Below are 21276 nucleotides of genomic sequence, written 5' to 3' on the forward strand. Positions count from 1 at the left end.
CCTGATGGATATAGTTGCTAGGGAATTTCAACTAACACTGGCCCTTTTCTCCCTCCCCGCGTCTGTCCCAGCACTGTTCCCCCGGACGGCCCTGTTTCTGGTACTAGGCCACCGCTCCTTCTCCAGTCACACCTGAACCCTCCCCATCCATCCTTCAGCTCACTCATGACATCGAGATTACGTCTCGTAACAATTTATTTTTCAGGCAGGGCATCGCCCAGGGCCAGCCTGGACTGTGATCTGCCACCTGTGGCCACACTGTAGCTTGGATCGCCACACCTAGCTTACTGCTTATTAACTTATTGTCCTGAGCTGGCCTCAGACCTCATCCTTACAAAATTAGCCATGCCCGCCTGGCCGCACACACAGAGAACATAGACGTGTATTTATATGCTAAAACGTGCGCCAGCAAACCCTAATCTCAAAAAAGCATGTGGCTGTGTGTTAAACTGCTTCAGCGGTTTGCTCGGCTGTTGTATGATGTGTAATGCACTCACACCATTTCTCAGGCTAGCAAATGGCAAGGTTAGAGCCAGGCCCCGTGACACACTGGCAGGGCTGGCAGGGGCCGACCACGGCTTGGCGGACACTTCTCAGGGGACGCGCCATGGTACTCCTGTCGCTCTCCTGTGTGGCTCTCCCGTGTAGCTCTCCCGTGTGTCTCCTGTGTGTCTCCCGTGTGTCTCCCGTGTTTCCCGTGTGTCTCCCGTGTGTGTCTCCCGTGTGTGTCTCCCGTGTGTCTCCCGTGTGTGTCCCGTGTGTGTCTCCCGTGTGTGTCTCCCGTGTGTGTCTCCCGTGTGTGTCTCCCGTGTGTGTCTCCCGTGTGTGTCTCCCGTGTGTCTCCCGTGTGTGTCTCCCGTGTGTCTCCCGTGTGTGTCTCTCCCGTGTGTCTCCCGTGTGTCTCCTGTGTGTGTCTCCTGTGTGTCTCCCGTGTGTCCCGTGTGTGTTTCCCGTGTGTCTCCCGTGTGTGTCCCGTGTGTCTCCCGTGTGTGTCCCGTGTGTGTCTCCCGTGTGTGTCTCCCATGTGTCTCCCGTGTGTCTCCCGTGTGTGTCTCCGGTGTGTGTCTCCCGTGTGTCTCCCGTGTGTGTCTCCCGTGTGTCTCCCGTGTGTGTCTCTCCCGTGTGTCTCCCGTGTGTCTCCTGTGTGTGTCTCCTGTGTGTCTCCCGTGTGTCCCGTGTGTGTTTCCTGTGTGTCTCCCGTGTGTCTCCCGTGTGTCTCCCGTGTGTGTCCCGTGTGTGTCTCCCGTGTGTGTCTCCCATGTGTCTCCCGTGTGTCTCCCGTGTGTGTCTCCCGTGTGTGTCTCTCCCGTGTGTGTCTCCCATGTGTGTCTCCCGTGTGTGTCTCCCATGTGTCTCTCTCCCATGTGTGTCCCGTGTGTGTCTCCCGTGTGTGTCTCCCGTGTGTCTCCCGTGTCTCTCGTGTGTGTCTCCCGTGTGTGTCTCCTGTGTCTCCCGTGTGTGTCTCCCGTGTGTGTCTCTCCCGTGTGTGTCTCCCGTGTGTGTCTCCCGTGTGTGTTTCCCGTGTGTCTCCCGTGTCTCCCGTGTGTGTCTCCCGTGTATCCCGTGTGTGTCTCCCGTGTGTCTCTCGTGTGTGTCTCCCGTGTGTCTCCCATGTGTGTCTCCCATGCGTCTCCCATGTGTGGCTCTCCCATGTCGTTCTCATGTGTCACTCTCGTGTGCACTTGCACAGCATCTGACCTCACGCCCATGGAGAAGTGTGCGTCCACTGGAGCCCCCCCCCGTGATGGTGAGGGCATTCGCGTGCTTGGCCTCCCAGTGATGTGTGCAGAGCGTGCGTGAGGTAGCGCCGTGACAGCCCAGGCCCCCGTGGCCGGATGACGGCTCACCAAGCACTTGACCCAAAGACGGCGTTGTCCACGGTGGGAGAGTCCTGCTCAGGCAGCTACAAATGCTCTGCCAACGCTGGGATCTGCTTGCTGCACCAAAGATAATGACAATGACATCGGGCAATGCTTTTTTCCTCACTGAGTTTACTTTTTCCCCTTGAATCATGATAATGAGACACTGGAGAGTATTTTTTTCCCCCACAGTTGTTCTTTTTCTCCTCCTTGAAAGCAGGAAAGCAAAGACATTATCCTGGATCCCAGGAAGGGATCTGGGCCCAGACATGTGCCATGGCCCATGTGTCACTGCAAGCCCTCCACGCTCGGACTGACTGGCACATGCGGGATGGAAAGCATGCATATTCATTGTGTGCCTCACTCCAGCCCCGCTCTCTGAAGCACGGCTGCCTCTCGGAATAAAGTCAAACTCTTCAAGCTGTCCCCTGCAGCCGCTTGGGACTCTGTTTCTCAGGAAAGCCAACGGTGCTTTCAAGTGAAACGTTTTCATTTTCTACATGGAACATTCCAGATCATAGCCTCTTGTCACTCTCAACTATTCCTCCGTTGGCAGCATTTTCCCTAATGTAGCACTCGACTTCCCTTACAATCCCTGCAAACCATGATCCCGCGGAGCAAAGGCTTCAGTGACGCTTCATACAAAAATAGTATCGCTCTCAGCATCTGTCTTCTTGTTTTCTTCCCATTCCATATTTTGAAATCAGCAGAGTCCCTTAAAAATAGGCTCAGATACGAAAGTCTAATGCATTGCGTAGATTTGAAGGTGGAGCTCCTCCGACTCACACGGGCCGGGGGTGGGGGGGAGGACACCACCTGGGGGAGGGGGCCACTGGACCCCCTCTCGCCCCGGCAGCACCTCCAAGGCCTGGTCAAGAAACGCGTTTGAGGCCTGCACACAAGAAAGTCCAGATACCTCGTCCACAGTCTAGACCATGTGCGAATCTTATTCTCCGAGTGTGTCCCGGGGCTGGGACTCCGCCCTGGCATACAGCTGCCTGGAACTTGCTTGCCTCTTTTCTTATTTCTCCCCTACTGATTATCGCTCCATCTTGCTCCCCTAACTAAGCAATCTCTGGAGCCACAGGCATAATTTCCTGAGCCTTCCAGTTCAGTGACCCCCTGCCCTGCCCTGCCTACCTGGCTGAGAACGCACCTGGCCCAGGTTTACAAACATTCCCCCCCCCCCCCCCCCGCAGCTCTGTGGCGGCCTGGCCCTCACACACACACACCCTGCCCTCCACTGCCTCCTGCGGGACCCCAGCCCAGGCTGGTCCCATGAGGCTACTGGCACAATTCACTCTCTGTGATGTGAGACTCCTGTCTCATTTCCCAAGCACACAAGTGTGTCACCCGGATGAGCGGATGCTTTGCCTTTTCAACTCCACGACAAACTCCTATGGACAGAAGCAAATCTGGGGCCACCATCACCCAGCGAGGGCTGATCACTGCACCAGTTTATGCTCTGCTGCTCTGACTTTGCTACCCGGCCATAAGCTCATTAACGGGGGATGGTAGTAGACAGTCAGAAAACACGGTGCTAGATTAGGATGCAGAGATGATAAGTGACTTGTGAAATAATCAAAATACCAAGGTGAAAAGAGAGAGTTTTATAAAAATACTGACAATGCCAGAATACTAGTTCCACATGCTGTTGAAAACTAAGACCTGGTGTTTCTTGCTATTAAGAAGTCACAACTATAGAGCTGCATAAGTATGAAACGCTCTTCACCCCTGCTTTAATCAGAACTACATTTTGAATGGTGAAGGACATCTGTGAACCAGCGGGTTGGCTTCTCAATGATATTTCCTTACTTTTTTTTTGTTTTGGTTGGTCCTGGGTCTTTTTTTTTTTTGTGGGTCCGTCGTGGGGCCTGAACTCTGGGCCTGAGCACTGTCCCTCAGCTCTTCAGCTCAAGGCTAGCGCTCTACCACTTTGAGCCACAGCGCCACGTCCGGCTTTTTTCTTTTTGCTTATGTGGTGCTGAGGAATCAAACCCAGGGCCTCATGCGTGCAAGGCAAGTGCTCTACCACTGAGCCACCTTCCCAGCCCAGTGGTCCTGGGTTTTGAACTCTGGGCCTGGGTGCTGTCCCTCAGCTCTTCAGCTGAGCGAGCATTCTACCACTTGAGCCATGGCACCACTTCCGGTTTTCTAGTGGTTCATTAGAGATTAGTCTCACGGACTTTTCTGCCTGGGCTGGCTTTGAACCGTGATCCTCAGGGCTCAGCCTCCTCAGTAGCTAGGATGACATCGTGAGCCACCGGCACCTGGCTATTCCTTACTTTCTCTCTGGTGCGGAAGAAATTGCTCCTGTCCAGTGGCGTCTCCGGTTAGGCCCAAGGAAAACCCAGTGTCGGGGACAGGGGTCCTCTGGCCTGGGCCAACATGGAGCATCTCCACCAGGCGGGAATAGAACTGGTCATCCGCACATCCCCCACTGGAGGCTGCGCCCGCTTTCTGGCTCCCACCAAGTCTCCAGGGCCCGGTTCAACCTCTGCATCCCCTACACAGCCCTTCCCGCTGCAGCAAGCCTGCCTCCATCCTCATCCCATTCCAGGGCCCGGTTCAACCTCTGCATCCCCTACACAGCCCTTCCCAACGCCACAGGCCTGCCTCCATCCTCATCCCATTCCAGGGCCCGGTTCAACCTCTGCATCCCCTACACAGCCCTTCCCAACACCACAGGCCTGCCTCCGTCCTCATCCCATTCCAGGGCCCGGTTCAACCTCTGCATCCCCTACACAGCCCTTCCCAACGCCACAGGCCTGCCTCCGTCCTCATCCCATTCCAGGGCCCGGTTCAACCTCTGCATCCCCTACACAGCCCTTCCCAACGCCACAGGCCTGCCTCCGTCCTCATCCCATTCCAGGGCCCGGTTCAACCTCTGCATCCCCTACACAGCCCTTCCCAACGCCACAGGCCTGCCTCCATCCTCATCCCATTCCAGGGCCCGGTTCAACCTCTGCATCCCCTACACAGCCCTTCCCAACGCCACAGGCCTGCCTCCGTCCTCATCCCATTCCAGGGCCCGGTTCAACCTCTGCATCCCCTACACAGCCCTTCCCAACGCCACAGGCCTGCCTCCATCCTCATCCCATTCCAGGGCCCAGTTCAACCTCTGCATCCCCTACACAGCCCTTCCCAACGCCACAGGCCTGCCTCCATCCTCATCCCATTCCAGGGCCCGGTTCAACCTCTGCATCCCCTACACAGCCCTTCCCAACGCCACAGGCCTGCCTCCATCCTCATCCCATTCCAGGGCCCAGTTCAACCTCTGCATCCCCTACACAGCCCTTCCCGCTGCAGCAGGCCTGCCTCCATCCTCATCCCATTCTCGAGCAATGATTTGAGGTTGACTTTGCACGGACTGTCCTGTATTTCCAGGCCCATCTAATACCTTCAAAGTGAGGCCTTTCTCTACCCCTATTGACAAAAGCACTAAAGCTGGAGAATGAGAACACAAAAGCTTTTCCCTCAAGTGTTTATGCTTAATCTGTATATTAATCCTTAAAGAAATATTCATATGTAAGCATTTGTGCAAGGCACAAGACTGATAATGATGAGCAAACCAAAGAATACACTGAAAGGTCAAAGCAAAGGTGGTCAGGCTGGCCCCGTGCAGGTTTCCTTCACCTCCCCCAAACTCCCTGTCACAAGGGGAGAAAGGATTTTAAAATTTGATATTGATTCATGAAGAGGAAAAAAATGAGAAGGGCAAAAACAGGAAACCAGGTACCTTCAAAAGGCAGAGACGTATGCGCTGAATTAGCATAAAAGAAGGGCTGCCCCCTTCCCTGAGAGGAGGAGATGGGGGGTGGGGGGGGGAGCCACCCACCCGGGCTGTGCTTCACTTGAAGCACCTGGAATCTCTAAAAGAGAATGCACTGTGGGCGGGAGCAGAGGCGCAGCCAGTGTCCACACAGAAGTAGCTGCAGCCACTGCTAACACAAGGTCACCTTCTCCCCCCACAGCGTCTCATTTCTAACCTCCAGCAGGACACAGGAACACAATACCCCACGGATACTTCAGATTTAGAGGCGCCAGGATGGGTAGGAGAATAAGAGAAATTAGCCGGGTACTGGTGGCTCACGCCTGTCATCCTGGCTACTTGGGAGGCTGAGATCTGAGGATCGCAGGACAAAGCCAGCCCAGGCAGAACAGTCCCCATGAGACTTTTGTTTTATTGTCAGGTGATGTACAGAGGGGTCACAGTTACATAAGTAAGGTAATGAGCACATTTCTTGTCCAATTTGCTACCCCTTCCCTCAATTTTCTCCTACTTGACACTCGTATCCCCAATTAACCACTCAACAACTGGAAGTGGCCGAGTGCTAGCTTTGAGCCCAAAGAGGCTTGGGACAGCACCTCGGCCCTGAGTTCAAGGCCCACAACTGACAATTAAAAAAAGAGAGAGAGAGAGAAATTAGTGAAAGTCTACAATCCTGCCCTGCCCCAGGTCGTCAGCAGCCAGATGGACTTTCCTGTCCCTGCACTGACAGCAGACATTCTCTTAGCCAAGACCCGCAGAAGTAAAAAAATTACTGCAAAAAAGTCTGTATACTCAGAGTTGAATGGAAAAGTCAGCTTGCTTCCTGATCATCTTCTAGGTAGGCCTTGTGTTCTACAAGTCCCCACACAGAGTTTCTAAGGAGCCCAGTGTGATGGCTGGCATTATAGATCACACAAGTCAAGGCGATCTGCCCAGTGGATTCTGGGGTGGGGACCTCAGCACATTCAAAACCTTCTTCCCCTTTCTAATCTTGCTCATCTAGCTCCAGCCCCTGATCCCAGTCGCAGCCAATCAGATACAGTCCTGTCCGCGGGGAAGGTGGCAGGCGCGGGGCGCACGGCCCGGGGTGGCTCTGGCTGGCTCTGGATGCCCGGTGGTGGCTGCCTGAGGTACAGCTTCCCTCCCAGTCGTGGAGGCACACGGGCCTCGGCAGTCTCAGTTCTGGAATTTTCTTTCTGGAACTACTCCTGGAAATTCAAACTAGTTCTATAATGTTTTTTCCTTCTCAATGGTTCTCGGAGCAATTTATCCCCCTTAATAAATGCTTTTCCACTGAATGTAGCCAGAGAAGATTCAGTCAGTAAACTTGTATTTTTAAGACTTGACCAAAATGGAAAAGCAAAACAATAGTAGTAATACTACAGAAATAAAATAAAATCTTATGTGAAGCGTGAGTGTGTGATATATCCTATCATATATGTAGCGTGTATTATATCTACTATATATGTAGTGTTGCAATTCCTGAACTTTTCAAAGAAAGAATCTTGAACCAGGAAAAAATGTGACATACAAGCCTGGCTCACATTGTCATCCTAGCTACTCAGGAGACTGAGATCTGAGGATCTCAGTTCAAAGCCAGCCCGGGCAGGAAAGTCTGTGAGCCTGACGTGGAGCTACAGCTCAGGTGATGGACAGCACGCGGGCTGAGTCCCAGCCCAGCTCATACACAAGAATCACAGTCGATAACATGTTTGTGACATGTGAAGTAACAACTTCCAGTATGCGAAGAGGAAGAGCCTAGTCGCTTCGCAAGGACACAGCCGGTGAAGGAGGGGCAGGACCGGGAGAAGCGCCCGGTGGCATGCCGGCTCAGGCCGGGGTCACCTGGCAGCCCGCCGGGGGGCGGCGCCCTCGAGGCCGCGGGCCGGGGCCTGGCCGGCGCTCCCGGGGGCCTGGCCGGCGCTCCCGCACCCGTGTGGGCCCTGGCCGGCGCTCCCGGGGGCCTGGCCGGCGCTCCCGCACCCGCACCCGCGTGGGGCCTGGCCGGCGCTCCCGGGGGCCTGGCCGGCGCTCCCGCACCCGTGTGGGCCCTGGCCGGCGCTCCCGCACCCGCACCCGCTCCCGCACCCGCACCCGCGCGGGGCCCTGGCTGGCGCTCCCGCACCCGCACCCTCATGGGCCCTGGCCGGCGCTCCCGCACCCGCTCCCGCACCCGCACCCTCATGGGCCCTGGCCGGCGCTCCCGCACCCGCACCCGCGTGGGGCCTGGCCGGCGCTCCCGCACCCGCTCCCGCACCCGCACCCTCATGGGCCCTGGCCGGCGCTCCCGCACCCGCACCCGCGTGGGCCCTGGCCGGCGCTCCCGCACCCGCACCCGCACCCGCGCGGGGCCCTGGCCGGCGCTCCCGCTCCCGCACCCGCACCCGCGTGGGGCCTGGCCGGCGCTCCCGCACCCGCACCCGCGCGCCCCCTGGCCGCCCCCCCTCATTGCTGCGCCGCCCGGCAGCTTGCGCGGTTTTAAAAGAAGACACTTTCGAACCGGGGCCACAGCGGCAGCGCTGCCGTAAAACGCGGGAAAACGCCGCGCGCCTCCGACTCGGGAAGAGGACCCGCGGCCTCGGAACCAAGCTCCCCGTGACGGCCCCACGCGCGGACGGGCCACGCAGCGTCACCGCGCTCCCTGTGACGGCGTCACGCGCGGACGGGCCACGCAGCGTCACCGCGCTCCCTGTGACGGCGTCACGCACGGACGGGCCACGCAGCGTCACCGCGCTCCCTGTGACGGCGTCACGCACGGACGGGCCACGCAGCGTCACCGCGCTCCCCTGACGGCCCCACGCGCGGACGGGCCACGCAGCGTCACCGCGCTCCCCTGACGGCCCCACGCGCGGACGGGCCACGCAGCGTCACCGCGCTCCCCTGACGGCCCCACGCGCGGACGGGCCACGCAGCGTCACCGCGCTCCCTGTGACGGCGTCACGCGCGGACGGGCCACGCAGCGTCGCCGCGCTCCCTGTGACGGCGTCACGCGCGGACGGGCCACGCAGCGCTCTGCGCACACGGCTTTTTTGGCCGAGTGCTCCATGCATTTCTGCAAGGTTGACTTAGAGCGCCCTGTGCACAAGCCAGTGTGTTTCTGACTCCTCTGAGAAACGGGGCCAGGAAGGCGTCGCACGCACAGTTCCGACAATCCCCTCCGCGGTGGGTGAGCAGTTACCCGCTGCCCCGTCCTCGGTGACCCAGCCGCAGGCGGACACCAAAGCTGCCACCCCCAGCCCCCAGCCCCCATCCCCCCATCCCCATCACCCCACCCCCATCCCCCACCCCCATCACCCCACCCCCATCACCCCACCCCCATCACCCCACCCCCATCCCCCACCCCCATCACCCCACCCCCATCACCCCACCCCCATCCCCCACCCCCATCACCCCACCCCCATCCCCCCATCCCCCATCCCCCCCATCCCCCCATCCCCCATCACCCCACCCCCATCCCCCACCCCCATCACCCCACCCCCATCCCCCACCCCCATCACCCCATCACCCCACCCCCATCCCCCACCCCCATCACCCCCATCCCCCATCCCCCATCCCCCCATCACCCATCCCCCCATCCCCCATCCCCCTACTCCCCCATCCCCCCAACACCCATCACCCCCATCCCCCATCACCCCCACCCCCATCACCCCCATCCCCCATCCCCTATCCCCCATCACCCCCATCCCCCATATCCCCATCCCCCATCCCCCATCACCCCCATCCCCCCACCCCCCATCCCCCCATCCCCCATCCCCCCATCCCCCCCATCCCCCATCCCCATCACCCCATCCCCATCACCCCATCCCCATCACCCCATCACCCCCATCACCCCCATCCCCTATCCCCCATCACCCCCATCCCCCATCCCCCATCCCCCCATCACCCATCCCCCCATCCCCCATCCCCCTACTCCCCCATCCCCCCAACACCCATCACCCCCATCCCCCATCACCCCCATCCCCTATCACCCCCCATCCCCCATCCCCCCATCACCCCACCCCCATCACCCCCATCCCCCATCATCCCCATCCCCCATCACCCCACCCCCATCACCCCCATCCCCCCATCACCCCCATCCCCCATCATCCCCATCCCCCATCACCCCACCCCCATCACCCATCCCCCCCATCCCCCATCCCCCATCCCCCATCCCCCCATCACCCATCCCCCCCATCCCCCCATCACCCATCCCCCCAGCGTGGAAACGCTGAGCATAGGGAGACATGGACTCGAGGTCCTCTGGAGCACTGTGAGCTGTATGTTTTTGAAAATGTTTCCATCTGCTAATATGCGTTTGGGGAGGGGAGGGGAGAGCCATGACGGCTGTGAGCGGCTCCCCTGTTCCAAGACGCGAAGGTTCTCAGCAGGAACGGGAGGAAGGGCCTCCCGCACCTTCTGAGACGCAGCCCTGGACTCCAGAGCGCTCCTGGCCGGTGCCCCAGGCACAGCTGGTGTCTGCAGCTCCAACAGCTTCGGCGAGGGGAAGAGCGGCAGCGGGCCCCCCGCAGGCTGCGACTCCCAGCCTGCCCGCTGCGTTCCGGAGGGGAGGACAGCATCACTGAGCACATGAACTCACACATGCACACGCACACACAGAACAGGGTAAGAGAATCCGTGGAAGGGAGAAAGGACCAGAGGACACGCACACACACGCACACGCACACACTTACAATAGGAGAGGAGAAAGGAAGCTGCGGAGGGCAGAAAAGGAACAGGGGGGGACATGAGAAGCCCATCACCAGGGAGGCAGCGGGCTCTGCGTCCCGGGCCTGCGCAGGAGGCCTGCCAGGGCACGGAAGGAGGGACGGTGCCGAGAGGAGGCCGGCCACCCATCAACTGGAGTTCATCCACCAGGGGCGCGTGCAGTCTCAGCCAGCCACTCACTCTGTCTCTATAAAGCTGACAATCATGCATCGTAGAGGGTCTGAGGAGTCGCTGAGGAACCCCGAGAAACCCAGGAACCTTCAGTGCCCCTCAGCCCTGGACGCGAGCACAGCGCTTTCTCTTCAACACAAATGCCCAGGCCGCAGGCCTCTGCGCTGTAAGCTCCCGAAGCAGCCAGCGGGAAATGGCCAGGGAACGCCGTGGCCAGGAGGGAAACGCGCGGGACAGGCAGGACAGCACCTCAGCCGGGGGCTGGGACTCGGGGCTCTACCACACGGAGCCACAGCACCACTTCCAGTTTCTGAGTGGTTAATTGGAGATAGGAGTCTCGCCAGGACTGGCTTCGAACCGCGATCCTCAGATCTCAGCCTCCTGAGTAGCTAAAATGACAGGCGTGAGCCACCGGCGCCCGGCTGTCCTAGGCCTTCTCATTCAAGGAAGACGGATTATAGATCCGGGAGAGCGGGAGGGCTGCGGGAGAGATGGAGGCTGCGGGCCTCAGCCTCCGCGGCCTGCTCCCACACTGCACCGCGCAGAAGAGATTAGAGAGGAGCCTGGGGACGGCTGAAGAAAAGATACAAAACAGAGAAGCCCTGGCTAAGAAACCATCTGGTCTGAGACATCTCCACACTAACTCTGTTCTACAACCTCTTCAATGCAGGCAGCATTGCTTTTCTGCTGATTCCAAAGCAAGATGGGCTGGGACAGTAATGCCGTGGCCTCCTTGTTTAACCTTCTCCCTCTGCTCCGTCCTGAAATGCGTCTTCTCGTCCTCCTCTGGCTCTGCATGGCCAGCTGGCTCCAAGTGCCCTGCATGTCTGTGTGCTTTCCCCTCCGTGCACACACAGGCACTTCAGATGCTATGAGAACTCACCCATTCTTCTCTTGCTTCTAGGCTTTGCTACACGCAGTTATTGCTGTGATAAAGTCACATCTCCTAGAGAATCAACTGTTACTAATCATTTCCCCAAGATCCTATGTGTGCCATTCATTTGGATCGTTTGGTCCTTCCATCTACCAAAGGGCCGAATGCTTTAGCAGTCTGACAGGGGAGGTCCTTCGTTAGAGTTGTCCTCCAGTTCTCCGCACAGGTAACTGAAGGTCTAAGGACGGACGTGAGAACTCAGAGGCTCCTCCAGCAAGTTGGAAGCAGAGTTCCCCCCGCACAGCACCCTGCGCTCTCACCCTGTGCATGCTCAGGACAGCTGCAGAGACATGTTGTGTTCGTATTTAAAGCCATTAGTACAAGGGATTTTGGGGATTGTCTGTGGAACCATGTTATACACTGAACACTGCCATTCAGTTTTAGTCTGTGTGTGCATTTGTGCCAACTAGTAGTCATTTGTTTATAGTATACTCATACAATGGAAGAGAGACAGATACCAACACTTTCCTCCAAATGAAAATATAGTACTCTGGTGTGTAGAAAGTACATACTCCAAGGGGAGAAAACCGCAGAGAGACGCGAGAGCACTCACTCAGTCTAGGGATCCCCGGGCAAGCCATCTCAAAGGAACCTATGCCTCGCACCCAGAACACATGTCTGCTGACCAGAGAACTCTGTGACCTGGAAGAACATCATGTCTCACAGGATCCCTGTCTATCCGCTCAAGTTTCAGCAATATGCTTCTGCTTGATTTGGAACTGTTATTTTGGCTTGCCTTTTTAATGTATCAATTTAGCATATGGTGTTTCTAGTTTTGAGGATCTGTCAAATAAATCAGTGTTCTGTTTTTACATATTTAAGTAATATGAATAAAAATAGCGTTTGTATTCTGAATTAATGCAGACTCATCTTTAAAAGCAGGGCTGTACAACATCCAAGCTAAGGAAACATGGGCTTTGGAAATGTATATTTGAACTTCTCCTAAAAGGTCTGATGCATTCAGAACAGGAATGCACAAATAAAGGGCCTTGACTTTTAAATGGGAGTGAAGTTGTAGGCACTGCTTGGGTGTGTGACCACCCTGGGAATGACCATTCAGGCTCTGGCACCTGGGAGGCCTCAGCCCGGGCTGATGCTGGGCGTCCCGGCGGGGGGGAGGGGGGGCGGGCGGCCTGCTTGTGTGCTCCAATTTCACCATATGGAAAGCAGGGAGAATAACACCTAACCTCCATCCTCAGCCTGAAGAAAGAAAACAAATAAACCAAGCTTTATGGGAACAAAGAGGCACTCGTTGTAAGAGCATTTTTCATCTTCTCGGGGGAAAAGGTACTGTTTAAAAGAGGGACTCTTGAAAGCATCACAGTGACATTTGTCTAATTCATACTGACACGTGTAATTGAACCTGTGCTTAACTTTTGCTGCAAATTATCTGCTAGGTTGGTAAAATAGTAAGTTAGTGTGGCTCAGAGCGAAAGCCATGGAAGAATGAGAGATACTGCGGTTTAACACACAACACTGCCAAACCTCCCACGAGAGAAAGAATAAGGGAAACACAGGAAGAGAAGGGAGAACTCTGTCTAAGAAATGTGGTGTCCAGGTAAGAAAAGATGCATCATGTTCACAAATCCTCAAGAAGCTAATGGCCAGAGCACCGTGAAAGTGAGGCTCGGTCCCGTTCACATCAGACTTCCAAAGCCAGACCAGCAGGGCTCCAAGGCAGCCAAGGAGACGAACAACAGGTCTGCTTCTGTCCCGCCATGGGAACATGGCCCATCCTCTCTCCGTCCTCCTCTGTCTCTCCCCACCCCTTCCTCATCTTCTTCCAGCTCCCCCTCCTTCTCCAAATTAAATGTAACCATTTTTACTCAATTACTCAGAATAACTACATCTCTGTTTGAAAATTCTATTATATAAAATGGTAGAGCTCATATTTCCTTTATTGTGAAATGCCCATGTTAAAAAGCAATAGCATCTACTCAAAATAAAACTAACATAGTTAGAATTATGTTGTCTTCTAATACACCCTGTCTTTCCCTAACCCCCTAGTTCTTCAACTGCAACACTACTTTTGTAGGCTCACCTAGGACATAGCATGTCTTATTTAAAAAGATAAACTTGGCTATTTCACCCCAAATAGGAAAGAGTGGCCGGTTGTTCTTGCAAAGATTATAATTAAGAATTATTTAGGCTTGGGTTTTGAATAGAGCAGTAGTTACAAACTTCAGTCCTGAAGATTAGGTCTGGACGTGGCTTATGTTTGTATGATCCCGACGGCTGAGAGTTGCTTTTATCTTCTTAACAGATTACATAAAGAAGGGGAAGGAGGAAGAAGAAGGAGTGAAGAGCTGGAGAAAGAGAAGGGGAAGCAGCAGCAGGAGGAGAGAGAGTAGGAAAAAGCCAAGGAAGAAAAAGAAGGAAGAGAAGGAGGAAAAGAGGAACAAGAGAAGGAAGACAAAGAAGAGGAGAAAGGAAAGGGAGGAGGAGGAACCGGCCAAGGAGAGAGAAATGGCATGTGATTTGTAACACCTTACAGAAATCCGCACAGGAGAGGGCGGAGGGGAAGCTCCTATGTATTTGCTGAGTGAATGACAGACGGTGTGACCTCTCCCACCAGCCAGGTGCACTTACTCTCTCAGCCTTGCTGCTTCCGCTTACTGCATACTTGTGTACTTATCCACCCATCTGCTTCCTGGGAAGTGTTTTTACCCAAGTAGCTCCAGGTTTTCCCCAGTACTCACAGCATCTGATCATGCACACAACACACCATCCACTGACTACCAAATAACCCAACTTATTCATGGATAAAAATCACTATATCAGCCGGGCCCCGTGGCTCACGCCTGTAATCCTAGCTACTCAGAGAGATCTGAGATCAGAGAGGCTGAGATCTGAGGACCGCGGTTCAAAGTCAGCCTGGGCAGGAAAGTCTGTGAAATTCTTATCTCTAGTAAACCACCAGAAAACTGGAAGTGGTGCTGTGGCTCAAGTGGTAGAGCACTAGCCTTGAGCTGAAGAGCTGAGGGACAGCGCCCAGGCCCAGAGTTCAAGTCCCATAGCTGACAAAAAATAAAAATCAAGACAAGTGAGAAAGTACAGAAATTCTATAGTTGTGGCAGGAGACATGCCCTGTGGAAATTTTAACCCTCAAGCTGGAATAATAAAAATGAAACTACATGTAAGAAAGAATATTCCCATAATGCAACAGTTTAACTTTAAAAAAAACCCTACTTCTATCACATGTATTCATCCTTCTTTTCAAATAGCATTTGTCCTATGTGGTAGTGGGGTGTGGAGAGGTTAAATATGACACTTCCTTAGCAGAGTACCAGGAAGAGCAACCAGTCTCCTGAGACAACACGCAAACTTACGAAGCACAGCTGTACCGTGTCGTGAAGGGAAGCAGCCATAGATCCAGCGGATGCTAGTCTAGTTTATCCTGGCTGCCCCGTATCCCAGGAGCAGCTGGAGGCTTCATGGCCATTCCCGGGAGTGGTATCGTGTCCATGGCTTCATCTAGTGAAGAAAACTCTTCTTTGGTATGTGTCCTGCTCAGGAGTTTTGTCTGTACGGAGAAGCCTAGCTGGTTCTTACAGAGGAGGGAACATAGAGCCTCAGAGTGCAGACCAATCAGCCAACACCACAGCATGGTGCTGTGGTCACCAGAGCTTCAGGTTAAGCACGAAGTGAGAATGTGAACTTCTCTGGTGAAAGAATTAAAAGCAAAATAACAACAGCAATAGCAAATCCTTCAGTACCACTGGGAAGCAAGGGCAAAAGTAAAGCACAAGAACTTCTATACACAATAATTAGCTTAGATAAGAAGCAGCATTGGCAGAAGATGGGAATGGTGCGGCACACAGAGAGAGGAGTCTGCACAGCTCCAGCAGAAGAGAAACAGCAGGGGCGTCGCGGGAAGGAACTACAAGTTCTAGGAGCCCACCATTGTGTGTGTGAGTGTGTGTGTGAATATGCTCAGCTTTATTGTAATATGCGTATACGAGTTGGTAAAGGATACAGTTAGTTTTGGTGCTGGCAGGGCCTTGCACCTGCTAGGCATGTGCTCTACCACAGAGTTCTGTCCAAGCCCATGACACAGTTATTATTGCATACCACCAACTCAGTTATTCTCCCCTAAACCATATTTTAAATCTTTAAGTTGTTGTAAAAAGAACTTCAACATGTCTATTTAAGATTACCTCCAAATTTTTCAGTAATCACTTGAGATTTTAAATTCCAAAAGCGGCTCTTGGAAGTTAGAAACTATAGACCACATTTACATAGCCAGAGGGGGAAAAGAGTTAACTGAAGAGTTAGCTTACATCTATAATCTTAGGTACTCAAGAGGCTAAGATATAGAGGATTGTGGTTCAAAACCAACTCAGGCAGGAAGTCCAGGAGACTCCCTCTTCAAAACAGCCAGTAAAAGCTGAGCTGGGGCTCAAGTGGTTAGAGCCCTCGCTGGGAAAGCAAACCAAGGAACTGTGAGGTCCTGAGTTCAGAGGTACCAGAAATAGAAACTCTGCTTCATCTGGGCTTACTGCTGAGTGTTCATGGGCCACCTATGAGAGGGGTTAGAGTGTTACAAATAATCGCTAACGACGATGCAGACACACATCCACCTGCTACTTAATCACCATTTGGTGTGAACTCTGTCGAATTTCACTGTTTCAGAACATATGTTTCAATTGTTTGTTTTGCATCTGTATCACCTATGAAATAATATGACACTCAAGAGAGTGAAGTATTTCTAGTGCGGGTTTGTTGGTTGAATGAGAATCTGGCATAACAGCTGTTTGAACTGAGTTTTTCTTATTCGCAGGGAGTCTAAGTTCATGGCGATTACCCAGCTGTGTTTCTTCTTCTTAGGTAAGATTGGGAAATAACTAAAAGTCTATCTCATTGGATGATTTACTGCAAAATCTTTATCAAACTGGTCTCCATGGGAACTGCACGCAGATGGGTGCGATGTTACTTAGGAATGACTGTTACAGGATTCATTCTGAGGCGCCGTGTGAGCAGAGCTGCATGGAAAACATATCCTCTATGATGGAAACGGCAAAAGAAGTATCTGGTCAAAATTTTAATGGAATTAAAAATAATTCATTAGACTCAGCTCATGGGATTGTTCTCAAATCAACCAGTAAGTGGACAAAGGGTTTTTACTGGGAAATACTTGGAAATAAGCTCAACAAGAAGTGAATAATACTTACCTGTGTAAATCTGTAAAAATCATTCCAAGACATAACCAACCCCCCCAGACACACACACACACACACACACAGATACACATACACAGATACACACAGACATACACAGAGACACACACATACAGACACACACACATACACAGATACACACAGACACACACAGATATACATACACAGATACACATACACACACACATACACAGATACACACAGATACACACAGATATACATACACAGATACACACACACAAACAGATATACATACACAGATACACAAGACACACATACAGACATACACACACATACACACATACACAGACACACACATACACACATACACAGACACACAGACACACACATACAGACACATACAGACACATACACAATTGCAGTGTAAGTAAATTGTGTGTATGTATGTGTCGTTCAGTTGTTTCAAGCTTTTATTTCCCTAAGTTACCTATGAAAACTAAAATGAAACATGGTTCTCAGAATTGACATGTCTCTAACATGATAATGCATTTTATATAAAAATATGGAAACTCACCCGGGCGCTGGTGGCTCACGCCTGTCATCCTAGCTACTCAGGAGACTGAGATCTGAGGATCACGGTTTAAAGCCAGCCCGGGCAGGAAAGTCTGTGAGACTCTTATCTCCAATAAACCACTAGAAAACCAGAAGTGGTGCTGCGGCTTAAGTGGTAGAGCGCTAGACTTGAGCTGAAGAGCTGAGGGACAGTGCCCAGGCCCAGACTTCAAGACCCATGACTGACCAAAAAAAAAAAAAAAAAAAAAAAGCATCATACTAGGAGATAGGCTATGGAGTTAGGCCAGAAAACTATGGCCATGTGGTAACAGTTGCTAGGTTGCAAGTTTAGAGAAGGTCTCAAAACACTCAGGTAAGTTCAGGTAAGGCCTGCCTGCTGCATGTGCTAACACCAGAGACGAGGAAAGACAAAGTCTGGGCGATGGAGCGGCCACCACCCAAGGCGGTTGCAGGAATCGATGGCTCAGGGAGCATGGGACCTGGTCAGGGCCCCGCCCTCGCACCCGGCCATCTGCCGGCCTGGCCTATACCTTGTGCTCTCTCAGAACCTGTCTGTTCCTGTAAGGAATGGGAGCGGAGTGCAGGCCCCGGCCCCAGCCCTGACCACCCAGGTCCCGGGTGTCTGGAGGCCCTAACACGGCCACTCTGGAGACGGAAACCCAAGGCGGAAGGGCTCATCCTGACCCCCAACTCTATCCCAAACAGCCCCACTTTTATTTATTTTATGTAATGGGATTTCATAGGAGCTTTTGATTGAATAAAGGGTTGGATAAAGACTTCTAATGCTTTAAAACAAACATGAGGAGGGGAAAAAATGTCTGAAAACCACAAAGCTGAAGTCTGAGGTTACCTTATGGTCTTAAGCTCTTGTTTTGAAATTAATCTATGGCCTCAAAATTTACGTGAGTAAGCAACGAAAACGCAGTTTGCCCTGAAGAGAATTTCCAAGTCACTGAACACCAATCAGGAAGAGTCTCAGTGCTAGCATGTGGCCAGCTGATTATTTATTATAGATTTTTTTGGTTGTTTCCCTCGGGTTAATTTACCATCTGCCTCATCTTCATCAAAACATTAATTTCAGTTGAATCCTCTTTCTTCCTCTCTGGTGGTAAGGAGACCTGGTTGACTTTGAAACTAAACAGCGAACAGCTATACTTTCCTATGTGAGGTGGTTTCCATTTGATTACTATGGAGTTCTAAAACATTAAAATGAACTCAGTGATTTAGCCCTCGTCTGAGACCCAAAGTGGAAACCTGTGTCACAATCAAGTGTGCCAAATGCGTAGACACAGCAGGAGTCATGCGGTCAGCAAGGGAGCAGCCAGGTGTGTGCGCAGCATGGAGCGTGCCCAGCCCTGCTCACAAGGACGTCTGCTCCTGCTCGCCAGCCAGAGGCCAAGTCTCTATCCGTCCAAAGGACAGATGGCGATCTCGGTCTGAAGGGAGGCCAGAGCAGCCTGTGAGGGTCCTTCCTGTGGGCGAAGGTCTTGGTAGGCAAAGGGCACGAAGCTAAGAACTTTGGGTTTCATTCCCTTGGGGAACATGGGTGCCTCCTGAGCGTCCCACCAACCCTGACACATGTGTGAACGAAGACGGCACAGACGGAGAGCGGCCCTGGCTGCTGCCCCCACGTCCGGATAAAAGGGGGATGGTCAAGGCGGTGACCGGCGGAGCTGCGTCTGCAGCTGGAAGCCCTTCCAAACCTGAGAGAACAGGCAGAGGCCCCCGAGGAGCCGGGGCAAGCTGCTTCCACAGCTAAGGAGGAAGCCAAAGGCAGCTTGGCCTAAGATGGGTGGAGAAGAGGAGGCTTGCAGAGGCCCAGCTACAGTACTGAGTGGGGTGATGAAGAAGGGTCCGGCGTCCAGCGCCAGCCCTGTGTTTCATCTGGGTTAATTTGAGTTTGAGATAATCAAGAGGAGATGTAGTTAAGGGAGAAAAAAGAATCGCTCATTGAAATATTGTTGAAGATGTGATATTCCGAGAGGAAAATCAGATTTCAATGAATGCAAAGACCCAGAAGGACCCATGTGAAGTCACAGACCCAGAAGGACCGTGTGAAATCACAGACCCGGAAGGACCCGTGTGAAGTCACAGACCCGGAAGGACCCGTGTGAAGTCACAGACCCAGAAGGACCCGTGTGAAATCACAGACCCGGAAGGACCCGTGTGAAGTCACAGACCCGGAAGGACCCGTGTGAAGTCACAGATCCGGAAGGACCCGTGTGAAGTCACAGACCCGGAAGGACTCGTGGTACACGTGGGATGCTCTGTGGGCTTTTGCACATCCTGCATGGCCTACAATGGGGTCCGCAGATGAATCTAGAGAAGGGTGCAATTTAAGCCAGACAATTTGATTGGCTTTGCTCATGATTAGACAGAAAAAGAAACTGATACTTAATACAAAAGAACAGGGAATGTAAATAAATCTTTTCCCTAGATTTTGTTTGTGTACTAGTTTTCAATGAATGAGTGAGTTCTATCTCTTCTGGAATTTTCTCTTCATCACATGGTTGAATGTTTAGGACTCTGCTAATGTTCTATTTAGTTCAAGTGGTTGTATGCTGGTTCTTTGGCGCCATTGTCAATAATAAAATTCAACAAAACAAACCCCTAAATATGGTTTTGTTTTTCTCTTGTTAAACATATCTGATTCTCAGCCCAAACCAAGATCCAGTTCTTTCTTCTTCTGTGCAAGTGACTGCCACCACCACAGTGGCCTCGCTCCGAGAGGCCGCCCTCGCCCCGGCCTCCTCGCCCAGCCTCCCTGCCTTGCTCTTCTCTGCCACTTGTGGGCACTGCCCTTGATACACGCCTCGATTCCTTCACCAACTTCTTGTTACACTCTTCCTTCCCATGGGCAAGGCCTGGGGTTCTGTACGTTTAACCAGTACCTCAAGTGATTTTTAAGATTAGGCAAATCTGAAAAAAAAAAAAAAAGTAAGTAGGCAGGGCTTCTTCAGACCAATAGAAAGAGCGAGATCTTATTCTAAGAACAAGTCGCGTGTGGGGGCACATGCCTATAGGAGCCCCAGCTATGTGTAACCCTCGCTACAGGTAAAGAATGAAAAGCCTGAAGCCAGCCCAGGAAGAAAGCAGAGAGCCTACCTGGAAACGAACTAAAACAAACACAAAAAGACTAGAGGGGCGTCAAGTTCAAAGCCCAGTACTAGAAAAAAATCAGGACATGTCTGACTTTTCTTGTTTATCCATTCCCACTTCAAGAATATACTCAGAGTCAGCCAAGAACCTCTCAGCTACTTGGTGATTAAGAATCAAACATCTGTGAGCTCCAGCCATGTGATAAGGTCTATTTCATGCAATGAACAAAACCCACCAAGCCCCTGCCCTCCACTTGTTTTCTAATGGTAGGGATAAGTAATAAAGTAAATACAATATTTTAGACTATTAGAAAGCGAAAATTAAAGTATGAGATGGGTATGCGAGTCAAAGACAGTCCTAGACAGGTGGTGTGGATTTGAGTGTGTTTGTGTACACAAGTTAAATAGAGAAGACAAATGGTCTCACAGATGACCATTGACTTTAAAAAGACAGGAGATGAGCTATGTGGATATCTGAAAGAAACACACCACCAGACACAGCAATCATAGTCAACATTTTAACAAGGGTGGGCAGAATGAGTCGAAAAACATGGGAATTTTTTTCCCAAGGAAATTTCTGCTCTTATTGTACTGTGATTACCATGTGTTCTAACCAGGTTCTTCCTTGGCTGTGGCATTTAGGTAATCAAGAATTTTCATTACTGATAGGATCTAAGACTTTTCTTTACAGATGAAGAAGCTGACTCCCAAAGCAGGCATATGTCTTGAAGTTACAGTGCTAACTTCAGGTTGTCTTGAACTATAGCTTAGTGCTTCTGACTTCAGTCCCAATTTCTTTTGATTAAGAAGATCTTTTGCTATAACCCTAGCTATTCAGGTGTCTACAGCAGAATGATCGGGGTGTACAGCCAGCCTGGGTAGAAAAGGTCATGAAACTCTATCTCAAAAATAACAGGAAAGCTGGGTGCTGGGACCTCATAAATGCAACCTGAGGATCACAGTTTGAAGCCATCAACCACCAAAGAGCTGGAAGTGGAGCCATGGCTCAAGTGATAGAGCATTGGCC

General features: G+C 52.5%; 1 protein-coding gene across 7 annotated transcripts in view; it reads right to left on the minus strand.

Moving 5' to 3' along the window:
- The window catches only part of LOC138819690 (dynamin-3), a 421025-nt gene that overhangs the window by 134189 nt on the left and 265560 nt on the right, over positions 1 to 21276 (minus strand). The window contains exon 16 of one of the 7 annotated variants that reach the window (XM_070011197.1): positions 19841 to 20070. The exons of the other annotated variants lie outside the window; for them this stretch is intronic. Within the exon in view, the coding sequence (XP_069867298.1) occupies positions 20044 to 20070 (27 nt within the window). The 3' untranslated portion in view covers positions 19841 to 20043. Of the gene's footprint in view, positions 1 to 19840; positions 20071 to 21276 lie in introns of those variants that run through there. 7 annotated transcript variants of the gene reach the window in all.

Source organism: Dipodomys merriami, unplaced genomic scaffold, assembly GCF_024711535.1.
Source record: "Dipodomys merriami isolate MVZ:Mamm:240054 unplaced genomic scaffold, mDipMer1.0.p SCAF_81, whole genome shotgun sequence".
Taxonomy (NCBI): domain Eukaryota; kingdom Metazoa; phylum Chordata; class Mammalia; order Rodentia; family Heteromyidae; genus Dipodomys; species Dipodomys merriami.